Below are 19,337 nucleotides of genomic sequence, written 5' to 3' on the forward strand. Positions count from 1 at the left end.
TTTTGGTCGCCATATTATAAAATGGATATAAATTCACTAGAACGCGTCCATCGTAGGAAGACAAAGTTAATCCCCCATATTAGAAACCTGTCATATGAAGAAAGAATGACAAAGCTTAACTAACTAAATAAATAAATAAAGCTTAAATTACATTCTCTAGAAAGGTGAAGAATTAGGGGTGACATGATAGAGTCGAACAAGTGGATGAATGGACATAACAAAGGGAATATTATTAGGGGTATTAAAAGTATCAACACAAGCCAGAACACGAAACAATGGGAATAAATTGGATACGTTTAGATTTAGGAAAGACCTGGGTAAATACTGCTTCGGTAACAGGGCTGTTGATTTGTGGAACCAATTACGCGTAATGTAAAAGTGAGATCCCTTGATTGTTTTAAGCGTAGATTAGACATATATATGAATGAGATTGGGTGGTTAATAACTGAATATAAATAATAGCTGAATATAATTGAAATTGCTGAAGCTTACTTATCGCCATGAATAGTGAGTACACACACACACACACACACACACACACACACACACACCACACACACACACACACACACACACACACACACACACACACACACACACACACAGGGGGCCTCGTAGCCTGGTGGATAGCGCGCAGGACTCGTAATTCTGTGGCGCGGGTTCGATTCCCGCACGAGGCAGAAACAAATGGGCAAAGTTTCTTTCACCCTAAGTGCCCCTGTTACCTAGCAGTAAATAGGTACCTGGGAGTTAGTCAGCTGTCACGGGCTGCTTCCTGGGGTGTGTGTGTGTGTGTGTGTGGTGTGGGGAGAAAAAAAAAAAAAAAAAAAAAGTAGTTAGTAAAACAGTTGATTGACAGTTGAGAGGCGGGCCGAAAGAGCAAAGCTCAACCCCCGCAAAAACACAACTAGTAAACACAACTAGTAAACACACACACACACACACCACACACACACACACACACACACACACACACACACACACGTATAAAGATTGTCAGCAAACTGCTGCCCATAAAAGCAATGATCAACTTACCAATAATAAAAGTCAACAGACGCGAGCGGACGCACCGTCACTCCCACCAGCCCCGACACTCTTTACTCGCGCATAACTTCAAATAAAGGTTTGTGAGGGTTGTCTAAAAATATGTCAGCAAATTACCCTGAGTAGAGTGAGCTGCCTGAAAGCTTATAATGCTCGGTAAATCATCCTTAAAGCGTCCTGGTTAGCGTGAGACTCCACAAGGTGTACCCAGAGGGCGGCGGGTAGCGGCTCGTGTCACGCTCGCTGAAGGTAGGGGACGGGGAGTAGAGGAGGGGGTGTTGGGGAGTAGGGGAGGGAGTATTGGGGTTTTGGGGAGGGGTGTTGGGGAGTAGGGAAGGGGGTATTGGCGAATAGTGAGGGGAGAAAGGGAGTAGTTTTAAGAAATGGTTTACTTCACACAGACTTTCAAAAAATTTGGTGCCATTTTTAACCCCAGTTTGCTGAAAATGTCCGTCATTAAATAATAAGAAAAAACATGTAGCTTTGGTTGACAAGCTAAGAAAGAAAGACCTCCGTAATTGCTAAATTGTGAGCTTTACTGTAACTTCTTTCCATATAAATTAGAAAAGTAATTTCAACTTTTCTACATACAGAAAATCAACCAATGTATCCATATGCAGGCGTATGTACATTTGCAACAACCAATGTACATTTGCATGTACATTTCTGCCGAGCCCGCCACGAGAGAGGTAAACAGCGCTTTCTTCTACGGTGATGAGTGAAGTCATCTCTTTAAGTGAAGTGATGAGTGACGTCATGAAGTCTACGGTCATCTCCATACTGTCCTCGGGGCTCGGGGATGCTGGTGTGGAGGCTGGGCTCCTCTCACTTCTTTATCTCCCAAGACTTCGATGAGAAAAGATCTCCAATTGCTTGTCAAGCTTTCTTCACTTGGACAAATTAAGAAGAATATTAAATTATTCTTTAGATTTAACATTTCATGAAAACTTTAATGATATTCCTTGATTTCTATTCATTTATATCAATATGACGTTACTTATTTTGGTAACATAAAGAGAAGATAGAAAGGCAGGTGAATTCTTCAGTATTGCTAGCTGCCCTCCGGTCCCTCCAACACACACACACACACACACAAACACACACACAAACACACACACACACACACACACACACGCATACCATCATCGTCATATGAACCGAGTGTTATTTAATCTTCCAGCATTAAAACACAACAAACACAATCTAAACCATCTCGTTTTTCATATCCCGGTTTAATAATTAAACCGGATATTCAACAGTATCCAAGACTGAACGGTTTCCAAACGATTTATCAAATCCATATGAAGAAAAAATCTTCACGCGATAACACAGCATACCTTCCCCCATGAAAGAGACCCAACACAGCATACCTTCCCCCATCAAGATGACTCAACACAGCATACCTTCCCCCATCAAGATGACCCAACACAGCATACCTTCCCCCATCAAGATGACTCAACACAGCATACCTTCCCCCATCAAGATGACCCAACACAGCATACCTTCCCCCATGAAAGAGACCCAACACAGCATACCTTTCCCCATCAAGATGACTCAACACAGCATACCTTCCCCCATCAAGATGACCCAACACAGCATACCTTCCCCCATGAAAGAGACCCAACACAGCATACCTTTCCCCATCAAAGAGACCCAACACAGCATACCTTCGCCCATCAAAGAGACCCAACACAGCATACGTTCCCATCAAAGAGACCCAACACAGCATACCTTCACCCATCAAAGAGACCCAACACAGCATACCTTCGCCCATCTACATTCCCAACACAGCATACCTTCCCCCCATCAAGATGATGCAACACAGCATACCTTCGCCCATCAAAGAGACCCAACACAGCATACCTTCGCCCATCAACATTCCCAACACAGCATACCATCCCCCATCAAGACGACCCAACACAGCATACCTTCCCCCATCAAGAGACCCAACACAGCATACTTTCGCCCATCAAGACGACCCAACACAGCATACCTTCCCCCATCAAGAGACCCAATACAGCATACCTTCCCCCATCAAGAGACCCAACACAGCATACCTTCGCCCATCAAGACGACCCAACACAGCATACCTTCCCCCATCAAGAGACCCAACACAGCATACCTTCCCCCATCAAGAGACCCAACACAGCATACCTTCCCCATCAAGACGACCCAACACAGCATACCTTCCCCCATCAAGACGACCCAACACAGCATACCTTCCCCCATCAAGAGACCCAACACAGCATACCTTCGCCCATCAAAGAGACCCAACACAGCATACCTTCGCCCATCAACATTCCCAACACAGCATACCTTCCCCCATCAAGACGACCCAACACAGCATACCTTCCCCCATCAAGAGACCCAACACAGCATACCTTCGCCCATCAAAGAGACCCAACACAGCATACCTTCGCCCATCAACATTCCCAACACAGCATACCTTCCCCCATCAAGACGACCCAACACAGCATACCTTCGCCCATCAAGAGACCCAACACAGCATACCTTCCCCCATCAAGAGACCCAACACAGCATACCTTCCCCTATCAAAAGACCCAACAGAGCATACCTTCCCCCATCAACATTCCCAACACAGCATACCTTCCCCCATCAAGACGACCCAACACAGCATACCTTCCCCCATCAAGAGACCCAACACAGCATACCTTCCCCCATCAAGACGACCCAACACAGCATACCTTCCCCCATCAACATTCCCAACACAGCATACCTTCCCCCATCAAGACGACCCAACACCGCATACCTTCGCCCATCAACATTCCCAACACAGCATACCTTCCCCCATCAAGACGACCCAACACAGCATACCTTCCCCCATTCAGAGAGAAGCTCCGTGGGTGATGTATAACACCACACCAAAACCCCAGCGCCGTAGAGCGGACCTTCCATATTAACCCAGAATCATGGCTCAAGGCAGAGCTGCGTGAAAAATCCGCTCCTGACCAGACCAGGTTTTTAATACTCTCTATACCAAATACTCCTTTGATGACTCCCCCGTCAAAGGACTCTCCAAGTAGGAGAAAAAAAATAAGTATGGCTTGATACGTTTCAGGCGGAAGGAAGCCTTCGTCAAACTGGGATATTGAATGTTTGATCACCTTTGATAAACAGGTGAGTATCTTAATTTGGGGTCCGTAGTTTGGTAATAACTGGTACTTGATTACATGTGCACGCGTGCGGCCGTGAGGGTGACTGTATGTAACCACATTTACAAATAGTGTACTTTCATAACTGTGTCAGCAGAGTTAAGCTTCCCGCTCCCGGACCCCAGTTTCTTCATTTGTGGATCAATTAATGCAATGATTGCTTAGCTTCTAACCCTAGTTGCTCATCGTAGTTCCTCTTGCAGCAGTGTTTGGGGTCCACCTACACTGTACCTCTTCTTCTGACGAGCTCATCTTACGTCCATACGACCTAGCCTCTTGTCCTGTGGGTGTTTAGCCTAGACGTAACTTCTACTCGCTCTCAATCCCCTTGATGTCCTTGATTGTCTCAATCGTTAGTTTTCTTCATTCTCCTGTGTTCTGAGTTCAAGTTCTCTCACATATCTATCACGAGCATGGCGTCTCAACTCAGGGAACAGACCTCTCTCTCTCTTAGCATTCTGACCTCAGGGATGAACAGTCTTGTAGGAAACCAATTCTTATCTAAATATATAAAAGGAATTCTGTGTTTGTCTGTTATTCAATCTGTCCCAGGCTGGAGACCAGATGCTTGGGGATAGCCTCACTCTGCTTGATGGGGTTCTGGGAGTTCTTCTACTCCCCAAGCCCCGCCCGAGGCCAGGCTTGATAAGCTGGATCAAGCTGGCTTGATCCAGCTTTCAAATAAATAATGACGAATATGTGTCACTGGCTAGTCGAGGTTGGCCACAGTGCCAAACTTTACGAAATATTGATATTTATAACGACCCCACCCCCATTTTCATGGTTAAATCTGAAATCGGTAATTTTTTTCTGTGGAGTTAGTTGATCAGTTTTTGCTTCGTAATATATAGATCAAATTTTCCGTGAGAAAAAGAAGGGGGAGAAGAAAGAGAGGAGAGTCGAGAACGGGGCAGAGATGGGAGATTGTGAGAGAGGGTAGAGATGAGAGGAGAGAGGCACCGGAAGGTGAGACAGAAAAAGCCAGTGAGATAGGTGGAGATGGGAGGGGAAGAGAGGGGAATGGTAGAAGAGATAAAGAGGGAAGGATAGCGGAAAAGAAATGAGAGAGGCAGAGGAGGGACAGGGGAAGAGAATTCCCCCTGAATCCATTTACAGACTTCGGCAATGTGTGCCCTTGCTCTCTGCCTCTCAAGAGATGACAGGCCGAGCTCCCAATCCCTGTCCTTGCGCAGGAAGTCCCAAACACCAGTCACCCTGTCCGGCCGTCCATCGTTAGATGATCTGGAGGGACTCAACGTCCCCTCAGTAACACAAGATTCAGTAACACATTCTCAGTGACCAGAATGGGACGGCATAGTCGGGACTCGCCAGAGTCAGATATAGAGTAGCAGGTTTGTGGATATATTGCTGATGCTTCTGGTTAGAAACCCAAGCCATCTATTTACTTTTTTAAGTATATTTAAGGTCGCTGCCTAGGTCTCGGGTCACTGCCCAACTTGACCGGAAAGTTTACCTCGTAGTTCGGTTTACCGAAATCTGTTAAAAAAAAAAAAATATTCAGGTAAGGTACATACATACATACAAGAGATTTTACATAAATTGATCGATTTATAGATGGAGCTAGTACATACAATGCCTAAAGCCACTATTACTCAAAGCGTTTCGGGCAGAAACTGGTTTCATCTGGTAGTCAATACCACTCTCATTTCCCCCAAGTTCAGGACGTTACAGTTATAAGTGTGTGCTTTCATCTGCTACTTTAATGCTCAGTTCTTACGCTCTTAAGTTCTCTTTCTATTCTAATTCTCCCTCTCCTGCAGTGACTCTCTCCGTCGCCTCCCTGTCAGAAAGTTCCGCTCACACCCTGAATCATTATCGCTTTTATCAACTTAATTCATCATCCTTTTTGTCAGTCTCTCATTGTATACTGTATCAAAGACTTTCTGGCAGTCACTGAAGATGAAATCTAACCGTCATTCTACATCTTCTCTGAATTTGGCCATTATGTTAAGATCCTTCCGTGAACCCGCGTTCCAATTTGGTTACAAACTTTATCCTCTCAAGGGACACTATTTTTGCCAGGTTATTTTCCTCGGTACCTTAAATGAGAATAATTTGAATGATCATTATACTATAATTTAATATTTGTTGTCTACCGTAATTATTAAACTTTAAAGAGTTGTATTACGTTACCTTATTTACAGCAGCTCTTGATGCATCGGTTATGTTACGAACTGAAGAAGATACAAACGTACACATGAAAGAGAGACTAAGGATGAGGTTAAAGGGCAAGTTGACTGTATGTTCTAGTCAGAGGTTTGCTTAGTCCCTCCGCTCCAGTTTTTAATGTACGTAGTGATATCTGATGTGGCCCCACGACGCTCTACCTCCGCCCTATTAGGTAATCTCTCCCTAGTCTTCTAGTAGATTGATTGATAAAGATTAAGCCACCCAAGAGGTGGCACGGGCATGAATAGCCCGTAAGCGTCTTGCAGTAAGCTAGACAGGTGAGTTATACGGGCTGCCTGCACCTGTCTCACTCTCTCAGAACACAGATGCACACATAGGCACGCACACATATTAAACCCCCTCCCACATGCGCACGAACACACGTACACTTAAGCATATATACACGGCAAAGAGTAAGAGTATGTGTATGTGTGCGTATGCCTTTCCATTGGAGACTTTCAGCGCCGTGGAGAGGGGGGACCTGCTGCCTGGGTAACAGCTTCTCCCCCGAATCAACCTACCCTGGCTTTGCGCCCTGGTGAGGCCACTCCAGACCGACAACCAGAGCGCAACTCCATAGTCTCCTGAGACTGATGGATGCCTACTATACTTCAAGTACGCACACATACACATACTCTGTTTGAGAGGCGGGACCAAAGAGCCAGAGCTCAACCCCCGCAAGCACAACTAAGAGAGTACACACACACATGCAAACACAAACCTGACTTCCATCGGCCATCACAAGTGGCAAGATTTAATAACGAATATGAGATTGTGCCTCACCATTCACCCCCCACACCACAAAACACAATTACTATAACAAGTTGCAGATGGTGACAGACAGGGATAATTCACAGAAGACGATGGAGACAATGGTGGCTTTTGAAGAGAACGGATATTCTCCGGCAAGAACTGAAATAGTTGCTCTTGGCATTTCCAAGATCACATGAGGCTGAAGAAAGGTTAGTGAGAGGGGGGAGACTTTAGACAAAACCTGGAACAGTTCCGTCTAGCTGATGGTGTCATTACTGAACATAGAGTGTGATGGAGGCTCTGTGTACCAGCAAGTTTATCTCCTGTTATAGTTATTATTAAACAAGAAATGTGAACAAGTTTGAAAACAGTGAAGTGCAGCATTTCTATTGTTGAATTTTTAAATCCTGTTGATTTTACATGTGTTTTGTTGGCTTTAATTGCTCATATTAGGTGGATTATCTGACAATTTTTAACAGTTGGCAATCTTGCTGTAAATGTTTCTTGAATTTCAACCATCAACGTTTCTTGCAAGTGGTTGCCAGGTCCCAAAGGCTTGGGCACTAATGTTCTACATAATGGTGACACCAAAGGCTTGGGCACTAATGTTCTACATAATGGTGACACTTAAATATAGAACACATTTTGAAACATATGGGACGGACTTTATTTTATTTCCCGGTCAGGCAGAAAGCTACTCTGGAGTATGTTGACCAGACCACACACTAGAAAGTGAAGGAACCACGACGTTTCGATCTGTCCTGGACCATTCTCAAGTCGATCAAGTCATTCTCACAATCGACTTGAGAATGGTCCAGGACGCACCGGAACGTCGTCGTCCCTTCGCCTTCTAGTGTGTGGTCTGGTCAACATACTTCAGCCACGTTATTGTGACGCATCGCCTGCAGCTACCCTGGAGGCCATAAAGTGGTGGCAAGAGCAGGTGACCCCTAGCACAAGTAGTGGAGTCTGGCGGTGTTAAGAGAACGCGAGAGAGACGAGAAATGATAATAAGAGTAAGCGATGAACAAATCCACAAGGGCCGTGACGAGGATTCGAACCTGCGTCCGAGAGCATCCCAGACACTGCCTGAATCGACTGAGCTACGACAGGGTAAAAGGGTTGAAACCGAAGTTCTACTGAACTTACTGGATCATTTGATGCATCAAATGATTATGCATCATCAATCATCTTACTCATTTGATGCATTACGTTATTGTGATCCCTGTGTGTGAAGAGTAAGCGATGTTTTGAAAAATAGTAAAACAGGAAAATCCACGAGTTAATGAATTCGGACGAAAATTGAATGAAAAGTTTTTAGAAAACAGGAAGTCAGTTGGGAAAGACGTTAGAAAGTATAACAAGAAGACCCGCTGACAGAGCTAAAGAAAATATTAAAGATATACTTAGGGAGAATATTAACTGCTGAAGATAAAAATGTAGGTGTAGAAAGCATTTTGAAAGTCCGAATGGAGCAAGTGATGAAATAAATTGAAATATGAATACGAATGTATTTCTTGGTGTGAGAAGATTGCAAGATTGATATACCAGCAGTTAAGTATAGGGAAGAGATAAACATATAAATTCAAAAGCTGAAATATAGGAAAGGTGCAAGCATTGATGATTATGAAGAGGTGCTTTAATGCCGCGGAGAGCAGGAACTTGAGTGTGAGGATAATCTGCCTGAAGACATTGTGGGAAGCTGTACTAAGTCACCTCATTGGAAAAAGATCTGTTATTGTAATTTGATATGCAAAAAATAAAGGTAAAGGCATTTCATTTTCATCGGAAAATGTAATGGATGTTTATTCCACGAATGGTCTAGAAATGGCTGTGAAAATTGTGAATGACAGGAATAAACGGCTTATATTCGTTCCGTATATCCGTATATCAGCCGCATATTATATTATATATATATATATATATATATATATATATATATATATATATATATATATATATATATATATATGTATATATATATATATCAGCCGTATCAGATTGCGGCTGATGCAGTTCTTCTAGCAGACAATGATAGACATATATGAAGATTAGTTTAGTCTTTTCTTTACGCATATGATAGAAAACTGATGAACGTGAACATAAAGAAAAATAAGTACTTGTGATAAGTAACATTGAAAAAGAAACGAGAGTGAGGGGAATGGTGGTGAAGGGATGGAAGGTCCTGGGACTGGTCGCCCACGGGCTCACCATAGCCCGTGCTACTGGAACTTATTGTTCTGAATAGCTGAATCTAAAACAACAACAACAATGACTGGTCGCCCACATTACACACCTCAGCTTTCATACTGATAACAGAGCAATTTGTGTAGGAGGTCGAGACAGCCCCGCTCCTGTGCCAGGTAAGTCCACTACGGGCTCACCATAGCCCGTGCTACTTGGAACTTTTGTTCCGAGTAGCTGAATCTAAAACAACATAGGAGGTCGAGAGCAGTGTCAGGGGGATAGGAGGAGCGGCTGCTGCATGACAGTCCAAGTTAGGAAGACTGGGATAGAAGTAGCTGAAGCAGCCATAGGGCAGGCGATGAGTCACAATAACGTGGCTGAAGTATGTTGACCAGACCACACACTAGAAGTTGAAGGGACGACGACGTTTCGGTCCGTCCTGGACCATTCTCACAATCGACTTGAGAATGGTCCAGGACGGACCGAAACGTCGTCGTCCCTTCAACTTCTAGTGTGTGGTCTGGTCAACAGCCATAGGGCAGCATCAATGACTGGCTGAGCCAAAACTTACAGTACGAATACGAGTCGCTGGTGTCACTCAAACACATAAAATCAAGTTTGAATGATAGAAAAAAAAGAAGCGTAAATGCATTTGTGGCAAAAGTTAGATATAATACGGCATGAAAATGTAATGGATAACCGCGAAGTGAAAATTGTTAATGAACCGTAAAAGCAAAAAGAATTTAGCGAGATGGTCTCGTCATTTTGAACGTATGGATTACGATAGAATAATTACGAGTGTATTCGAGTGAATTTGAAGGCAGGACGGAGAGAGAAAAACAAGATTATGATGGACAGACATAGTGACGGGATGTGTGAAGAAGCAGTGAGTGAAGAATGAATGAAGAATGATCCTTCATACACATAAAAGAAAGCTTCAGCTCTGCCATCAACACTTGGACAATGAATGCAAATTCACCCCTGTACTATGAATACACATTCACACCAGTACAATGAATGCACATTCACTCCTGTACAATGAATGCACATTCACACCTGCACAATGAATGCACATTCACTCCTGTACAATGAATGCACATTCACTCCTGTACAATGAATGCACATTCACTTCTGTACAATGAATGCACATTCACAGCTGTACAATTTGCAACCCTAATCATCAGCAAATGTTTAACATGATCTCCCCAGCTGGGCCTAGTCAATCGCACCTGTACACAATCGGCTCTTCAGGTTATTGAAATGTTCTTCATATATATCACCCACAACGAACAAAATGTTCTCTATATTGCCCTCATCTCAACAGAATGTTCTCCGGATCACTAAACATATCGTCTCTGTCTTTTGCTATAGCTTTCCACTGTTATATGTTCTTCACTGTCTTTTGCTATAGCTTTCCACTGTTATATGTTCTTCACGCCACGACTGTGAACAGTGCCCGGCATCTAAGAACAGCCGGATGGTGAGAACACCTGCCAGTCGGAAGGAAAGAACACCTGCCAGCCGGAAGGTTAAGAACACCTGCCAGCTGGAAGGTTAAGAAACACCTGCCAGCTGGAAGGTTAAGAACACCTGCCAGCTGGAAGGTTAAGAACACCTGCCAGCTGGAAGGTTAAGAAACACCTGCCAGCTGGAAGGTTAAGAACACCTGCCAGCTGGAAGGTTAAGAACACCTGCCAGCTGGAAGGTTAAGAAACACCTGCCACCTGGAAGGTTAAGAACACCTTCCAGCTGGAAGGTTAAGAAACACCTGCCAGCTGGAAGGTTAAGAACACCTTCCAGCTGGAAGGTTAAGAACACCTGCCAGCCGGAAGGAAAGAACACCTGCCAGCCGGAAGGTTAAGAACACCTGCCATATGGAAGGTTAAGAACACCTGCCAGCCGGAAGGTTAAGAACACCTGTCATATGGAAGGTTAAGAACACCTGCCATATGGAAGGTTAAGAACACCTGCCATATGGAAGGTTAAGAACACCTGCCAGCCGGAAGGTTAAGAACACCTGCCATATGGAAGGTTAAGAACACCTGCCATATGGAAGGTTAAGAACACCTGTCATATGGAAGGTTAAGAACACCTGCCATATGGAAGGTTAAGAACACCTGCCAGCCGGAAGGTTGAGAACACCTGCCAGCCGGAAGGTTAAGAACACCTGCCAGCCGGAAAGTTAAGAACACCTGCCATATGGAAGGTTAAGAACACATGCCAGCCGGAAAGTTAAGAACACCTGCCATATGGAAGGTTAAGAACACATGCCAGCCGGAAGGTTAAGAACACCTGCCAGCCGGAAGGTTAAGAACACCTGCCAGCAGGTGTTAACTTGGCAGAGCGTACATATGTAGCAACATTTTTTTTTTTTTTTTTTTTTGAGATATATACAAGTGTTCTTACATTCTTGTACAGCCACTAGTACGCGTAGCGTTTCGGGCAGGTCCCTGGAATACGATCCCCTGCCGCGAAGAATCGTTTTTTCATCCAAGTACACATTTTACTGTTGCGTTAAACAGAGGCTACAGTTAAGGATTTGCGCCCAGTAAATCCTCCCCGGCCAGGAGGATAATACATGTAAATACATGTAAATACTGAGAGCGAGACGGGCGGGGAGTTCTCTAGGGGGGGTCAACTATCAGGCCTAATTGCTGCCTAGTTAGATACCAGGATAGTTATCCTATCCTGGTATCCGGGCCAGGATAGTTATCCTGGCCCGGAAGCCAGTTGGTTAAACCTATCCTAATTTAATAACATTATTCAGCAACTTCTCGCGGAATCTTGACCAACTAAACTGTTACCTGACGCCCACCACAGCCTCTGCTGCAGCTGCCGCGTCAGGTAAATGTCTCACCTGAACTGGAGGTGGCTCCACGAGCTCGTTGGTGGCCACGTTGCCTGCCACCAGAGGGGTAGCGAGGGCCACTGGCACCAACCCCAGCAGCGCCAGGAAGGTCTTCACACTCACGGCCATCTTGACCTCAGAAGCTGGACAACACTAACACCCTGCCACAGTCACGCCTGCGAGGTAACTGAGTCCAGTTAGCAGGCGGTGGTGGTGGTGGCAGCGGCAGCCATGGTGACTGGTGACTTCACCTCGCGGGGGATTTTGACTGTTCCTTGTGTGCGTGTGTGGGCGCGCGTGCGCGTATGAGTAGCGGGGGGGATGGGGATGGCAGCGTCCTGACCTCAACACAACACTGTTTCTCTCGCGTTCCCTTTCTCTGTTAAGTGAGTCACCTCCAGAGCCTGAGTGTGGTGTGACGGTGGCGACGTGGTCCAGGGCCGTTTGCGGGTCACCTGAGGCGCTCGTGTCTTATAAACTTGTGGCCAGAAGGCCCCGCCCCGTCACGGGTGGTACGCAGGCGCGACGCCGCCCCCCTGGCCGCCCACATCCCACCCACACCACCCGACACGCAGCACACCCGGGTTCCTAGAACACACGCACCTTCTAAACACTGGTCAATTAACCCGATCGCTTGCATAACGTTTTCAACCTTCTCTTCGAGTTGTTTGGCGGCTTCTTCTCCTCCTCTAAGATCGTTTCCAGAATCATGTACAACACTGTGAGCTGTTCCGTATTTAACTCAAATGGTAAGTTAATGTGAGAAATTTTATTGAAGAAATGAATATTTTATGTTGACCAGACCACACACTAGAAGGTGAAGGGACGACGTCGTTTCGGTCCGTCCTGGACCATTCTCAAGTCGATTGGGCTAGATTGCAATATTTGATTGTCGATTGCAATATTTTACTTTTATGAACGTACAAGTTTGAAACTCTTAATTTTTTTTTAGAAACAATTATACAGTTGCCTTGTGAATAATAGTATAACACTGCTGATGAGTCAGGAGCCATGGGTGTGGCTCTACTCTCGGAGACTTCCATCAATGACGGTGGAAGTGAAGCTTCATAGGAAGATGAAGAAGGCTTTCAAATAGCCAGAAGCAGAGCAAATAGGAATCGGGGAAAAAACATCGATTGGCTGAATAGCAGCAATGACAACAAGCCGAATATGGTGAGTGGCACACCCCTAATCTTCTGTACAACAGATATGGGATCAGCAGAGATGTACAAATTGTTCATCAACGCCACCCCGCACCCCATAGAGGGCTTCTTGGTTATCTTGAGATGATTTCGGGGCTTTTTAGTGTCCCCGCTGCCCGGTCCTCGACCAGGCCTCCACCCCCAGGAAGCAGCCCGTGACAGCTGACTAACACCCAAGGTACCTATTTTACTGCTAGGTAACAGGGGCATAGGGTGAAAGAAACTCTGCCCATTGTTTCTCGCCGGCGCCTGGGATCGAACCCAGGACCACAGGATCACAAGTCCCGCGTGCTGTCCGCTCGGTCGACCGGCTCCCGCATTGAAAGCAAATTTTCAGATAGCAGCGTCATTGTATGGGTGCTTGATGGCAGAGCCTTGCTGTTCTTCACGGAGACTGACCATGTTTATGAAGGTAAGAGTTTTAAATTGTTGGTAGCCAGCCCACAGACTAGACGGACCTAAATTATAATTAAGAACTTACGCTTCATGTTACCCAATTTACTGGGACATTATTAAAAGGAATGATTAAACTCAGTGAGATCATTAATTTACTTTAATGAATATAACACTTGACTTGTCAAACTCAGCAATGGAACAATCACTTTAATGAAATTCAGTCCACCAACTTTAGCATCAACTTTTCACTTAAAATAACACTTTGCTTAATTACGTTATTAACACCCAATTAATCAAAGAAACGGAGGACTCGGCCACACAACACATTTTCCCTATGACGGGTACTTGGAAAGCACTACTTACAGACTACTTTTGATCCTCACCTCAAAACTGATGGAGTTCACCCAGGGTTGAGTGACACCGTACCTCAGGTGTCGCCTGGGGGGGGGGGGAGACTGGCTTGGAGGTTCCGGCCCTCAAAAGTATCTCATTGATGAAGTTTAAGCCACCACAAGAGGTGGCACGGGCATGAATAGCCCCTAGGTGGGAGATGTTTGGAGTGAATGTGGTCTTGGGTCGTGTGACATCTGGAAGTATCTCGTATGTGTCTCGTGTGTGTGTGTGTGTGTGTGTGTGTGTGTGTGTGTGTGTGTGTGTGTGTGTGTGTGTGTGTGTGTGTGTTCACCTAATTGTGTTTGCGGGGGTTGAGCTTTGCTCTTTCAGCCCACCTCTCAACTGTCAATCAACTGTTTACTAACTACTTTTTTTCCACACCACACACACACACCCCAGGAAGCAGCTCGTGACAGCTAACTAACTCCAATGTACCTATTTACTGCTAGGTAACAGGGGCATTCAGGGTGAAAGAAACTTTGCCCATTTGTTTCTGCCTGATGCGGGAATCGAACCCGCGCCACAGAATTACGAATCCTGCGAGCTATCCACCAGGCTACCTGGCCCCTGTGTGTGTGTGTGTTTACTCACAACTAGGTGAATACACACACACACACACACACACACACACACACACCAGTTGATTGACAGTTGAGAGGCGGGACCAAAGAGCCAAAGCTCAACCACCGCAAGCACAAATAGGTGAGTACACACATACACACACACACACACACACACTATTCACTATTAACTATTATTAACTAATGTAATAATATTAACTATTAACTAGCTATTCAACACTGGTGGTACGCGAACAAGGGGACACAGGTGGAAACTGAGTACCCACATGAGCCACAGGGACGTTAGAATGAACTTTTTCAGTGTCTGAGTAGTTAACGGATGGAATGCATTAGGCAGTGATGTGGTGGAGGCTGACTCCATACACAGTTTCAAATGTAGATATGACTAGAGCCTAGTAGGCTCAGGAATCTGTACACCAATTGATTGACAGTCGAGAGGTGGGACCAAAGAGCCCGAGCTCAACCCCCGCAAGCACAACTAGGTGAGTACACACACACACACACTCCTAATGGGAGGCACTAGGAAGAGATGTGATGAAGGCAGACTTCATACACAGCTTCAAACGGGTCCGTCTAATTACACAAAGCCTCCAAGCATTACGTAAGTAATGAAGAAATATGACATTTACTCACTATAATGTTGGTGCCGAATGTAGAACATGAAAAAAAAAAACTGGTTTTCCCTCTGATATAACTTAATTTTATAACGATATTAAGTCCATCTAATTTCCCAAAGCCACAACATTGTCGCTTAGATCGTCGACTTCCTATGGCGTCATCTGCCACCTAGTTTAGTCTAATTTCGTTATAAAATTATATTATTTCAGAGTAAAATGATGTTTTTCATGTTCTACATTCAGCACCAAGATTATAGTGAGTAAATATGTCATATTTCTTCATTACTTACGTAATGCTAGGAAGCTTTGGGTAAATAGACGGATCCCGTTTCAAATGTAGATATCATAGAGTCTAATAGACTCAGAAATATGTACACCAGTTGATTGACGGTAGAGAGGCGGGACCAAAGACCCGAAGCTCAACCCCCGCAATCACAACTAAATGAGTACACACACACACACGTGTGTGTACTCTCGTGTGAGTACACACGTGAGAACACGTACATAGGGACCACGTACAGAGGGACCACGTACATCTCCCATTGTTACAATATCATCCCTGTCACCAGTCATATCTTTGCCAACAGTATTCCGAACAGCAGCATCAACAACCATAATAGCAGCCGTAGCAACAGTAGTAGAAGTAGCAGTTATAGTTACGTGCAGGCCTGCTGCGTGTTACAGCAGTCCCAGCCTGCTCACAGCCCCAGCCTGCTCAAATGGCCCCCCCTCACCGGTCCTACTGGCCGGGTCCGCCCATGACCACCCGCCTGGAGTCCGGCCGCTGGAGTCCGGGAAGGTCATAACCCGGCCTCACTAACCCCCTCCTCTCTTGACTCAGCACACTGCCCTGCCGACCATTACTGAGAGTGACGCCGCACGATGGGGAATTACACGGTCTTCACACCCGTCCGCGAGTGTTGGAGAGGTATATTGGAGTGTACGGGAACCTGGCGACACTTCCCCGTGTACGGGGACCTGGCGGCACTTCCCCGTGTACGGGAACCTGGCGACACTTCCCCGTGTACAGGGACCTGGCGGCACTTCCCCGTGTACGGGGACCTGGCGGCACTTCCCCGTGTACGGGGACCTGGCGGCACTTCCCCGCGTACGGGGACCTGGTGGCACTTCCCCGTGTACGGGGACCTGGCGACACTTCCCCGTGTACGGGGACCTGGCGGCACTTCCCCGTGTACGGGGACCTGGCGGCACTTCCCCGCGTACGGGGACCTGGTGGCACTTCCCCGCGTACGGGGACCTGGCGGCACTTCCCCGCGTACGGGGACCTGGTGGCACTTCCCCGCGTACGGGGACCTGGTGGCACTTTCCCGTGTACGGGGACCTGGCGGCACTTCCCCGTGTACGGGGACCTGGCGGCACTTCCCCGTGTACGGGGACCTGGCGGCACTTCCCCGTGTACGGGGACCTGGCGGCACTTCCCCGTGTACGGGGACCTGGCGGCACTTCCCCGCGTACGGGGACCTGGTGGCACTTCCCCGCGTACGGGGACCTGGTGGCACTTCCCTGTGTACGGGGACCTGGCGGCACTTCCCCGCGTACGGGGACCTGGTGGCACTTCCCCGTGTACGGGGACCTGGCGGCACTTCCCTGTGCCCCAGGAGCTGCTGGGGGCACGTCCTTGTCTATGGGAGAGTCGGGGACATGTCCTCGTACACCAGGAGCTGGGGACACATGTCCTCGTACACCAGGAGCTGAAGACACATGTCCTCCTCTGTATATCCCCCCGCTGTACTCTAGTATAAGCTGTAAGATTTTTGTAATTCAAATGTCAACATTTCGAGCTAACAAACATGTGAACAACATATGTCATAATACGGCTCCTGATATTAAGGGAAAATGTGCTGTACTCTGTCTGGCATTACAGAGCAATGTATGATTGGGGTAATGTGCCTATTACTGAAGAACACTATACGGTGTGTTCTAAATTAAGCAAAAATCTTCTGCGCGCCCTTTATTAATACCTCGGTGATTGATCTGATTGTTGCCCCCAGCAGAGGTTTGTTTGATCGTGCGCCCCTGACTCACTGTATGAGGCGGGAGCTCGAAAGGACCACGTACAGAAGAACCACGTACAGAGGGACCACGTACAGAGGGACCACGTACTGAAGGACCACGTACAGAAGGACCACGTACAGAAGGACCACGTACAGAGGGCTCAGAAGATCTTAATCCAACCTCAGAAGGTGTTGTTCGACAGTGTTGTCATTTTCATGCACCTAGTTTGTGTTGTAACTGATATGTATAGCCGGGTAACATTGGAGTTAAGTCGTCGAGACGAATGATATCTATCGTCATGATAGATATCGCATTAATCTTATTGTTGCTGGTTTAACATAAATTTTGACAGCATATCCATCCATGGATTTTCCATGGAGTTTATCGTTTATCTTTAATGCTGACTTAAGATATTACAGTCAAAGACCCCGAATCTATTTTGTAATAAACTCGTTGGATTTGTAAAGCGCATTAGATGAAAAACATTGCATAAGTTACATATATAATTTTGTTAAATACGTTTCCAGGCTTTTCTTCGGGAAGCTTGGTTGTGTGGTGTAGGAAGCGAGGCTTCAAATAGTTTTACCATTTTGTGTTGATTTAGTATATTATAATCTTTACCTGTTTTAATAAGAACGACTCGCATGGTGGAACTGGCCTGCAAATTCCTCTGTTCTTGTGTTTAGATGTCTAGCTAAGTTCTTTCAGTCTTCGATCATGATGTTCCTAACTACGTCTGACTTGTTAAAATATGTTCCTTTTATTTTTGTTTGGTTCCTTGATATTAAGAAGCTAATAGATTATAGTTAGAGGATTAAGCCCTATTAATTTATTAATAGATTAATTAATAGGGCTTAATCCTAGGGTTCAATTAATTTAGATTAATTCCCAGCGTGATCATACACAAAATTCCGGGTTCGAATCCCAAGCAGGAAGAAAAGGTTGGGTGCATTTCGTATCACTAAATGCGTCTGTTCAGCCAGCAGTAAGTAGGTACTCAGGAGTTAGTCAGCTTGTTGTAGGGTTGCATCCTGGGCGGGGTCAGTAATTCGACCTTGGTGGGAGACTTAGATATAAGACTAACATGTACGGTATGTACCGGGTTCCAGTACTAACATGTACTGAAACCCGGCTTTCTGTCTCCCGACACAATGAATTATTATTTATTATTCAGATCCATAACAAACTCTGTCTTCATACAACAAACAACCCCTCTATTTAAGTCCCTAAACATGTTAAACATACACTCCACACATTCTCATGTGCTCTCTACATGTACAAAACCTTGATCCTAAATGATAATCTTGATCTGAAACTTTTCCTTGATAGGTGTAATAGAACCCATGAGCAACCCACCAGAAATTAATATATCTTTGATATCCCCAGAGTCAGACTAAATGTGTGCGCAGACACTCCATTCAAATAAATGGGCCAAGTCTTTGGAACTCTCTCCCTGATGAATTAATAAATTGTCCAACCCATCCCCTGTTCAAAAGTAAAATGAAAAATTACCTAATTTCATCCTCATAGTTTCCTATCTTGTGCTTCAAATTCACACTATATCTTGTACTACCCACTTCCTCAATATTAGTACTTAAGACATATATCACCAGTGTAATCACCTCTGTCAACTTATGGTGTAGTTATCTCTTGATATAAAACCTTGCTACAATATACCCTTTTATTTTACCTGATATGTTAGATTAAGGAGCTGCCCGAAACGCTATACGTGTACTCACCTAATTGTACTCACCTTAATTGTGCTTGCAGGGGTTGAGCTTTGGCTCTTTGGTCCCGCCTCTCAACTGTCAATCAACTGGTGTACAGATTCCTGAGCCTACTGGGCTCTATCATATCTACATTTGAAACTGTGTATGGAGTCAGCCTCCACCACATCACTTCCTAGTGCATTCCATTTATTAACTACTCTGACACTG

General features: G+C 45.5%; 1 protein-coding gene across 2 annotated transcripts in view; it reads right to left on the minus strand.

The window, feature by feature from the left end:
• The window catches only part of LOC123765092 (U-scoloptoxin(11)-Sm5a), a 36,160-nt gene that overhangs the window by 12,962 nt on the left and 3,861 nt on the right, over positions 1-19,337 (minus strand). Inside the window, exon 1 of one of the 2 annotated variants that reach the window (XM_045753527.2) lies at positions 12,205-12,682. The exons of the other annotated variant lie outside the window; for it this stretch is intronic. Within the exon in view, the coding sequence (XP_045609483.1) occupies positions 12,205-12,324 (120 nt within the window). The 5' untranslated portion in view covers positions 12,325-12,682. Of the gene's footprint in view, positions 1-12,204; positions 12,683-19,337 lie in introns of those variants that run through there. 2 annotated transcript variants of the gene reach the window in all.

This window comes from Procambarus clarkii, chromosome 29 (assembly GCF_040958095.1).
Source record: "Procambarus clarkii isolate CNS0578487 chromosome 29, FALCON_Pclarkii_2.0, whole genome shotgun sequence".
NCBI classification, from domain to species: Eukaryota; Metazoa; Arthropoda; class Malacostraca; order Decapoda; family Cambaridae; genus Procambarus; species Procambarus clarkii.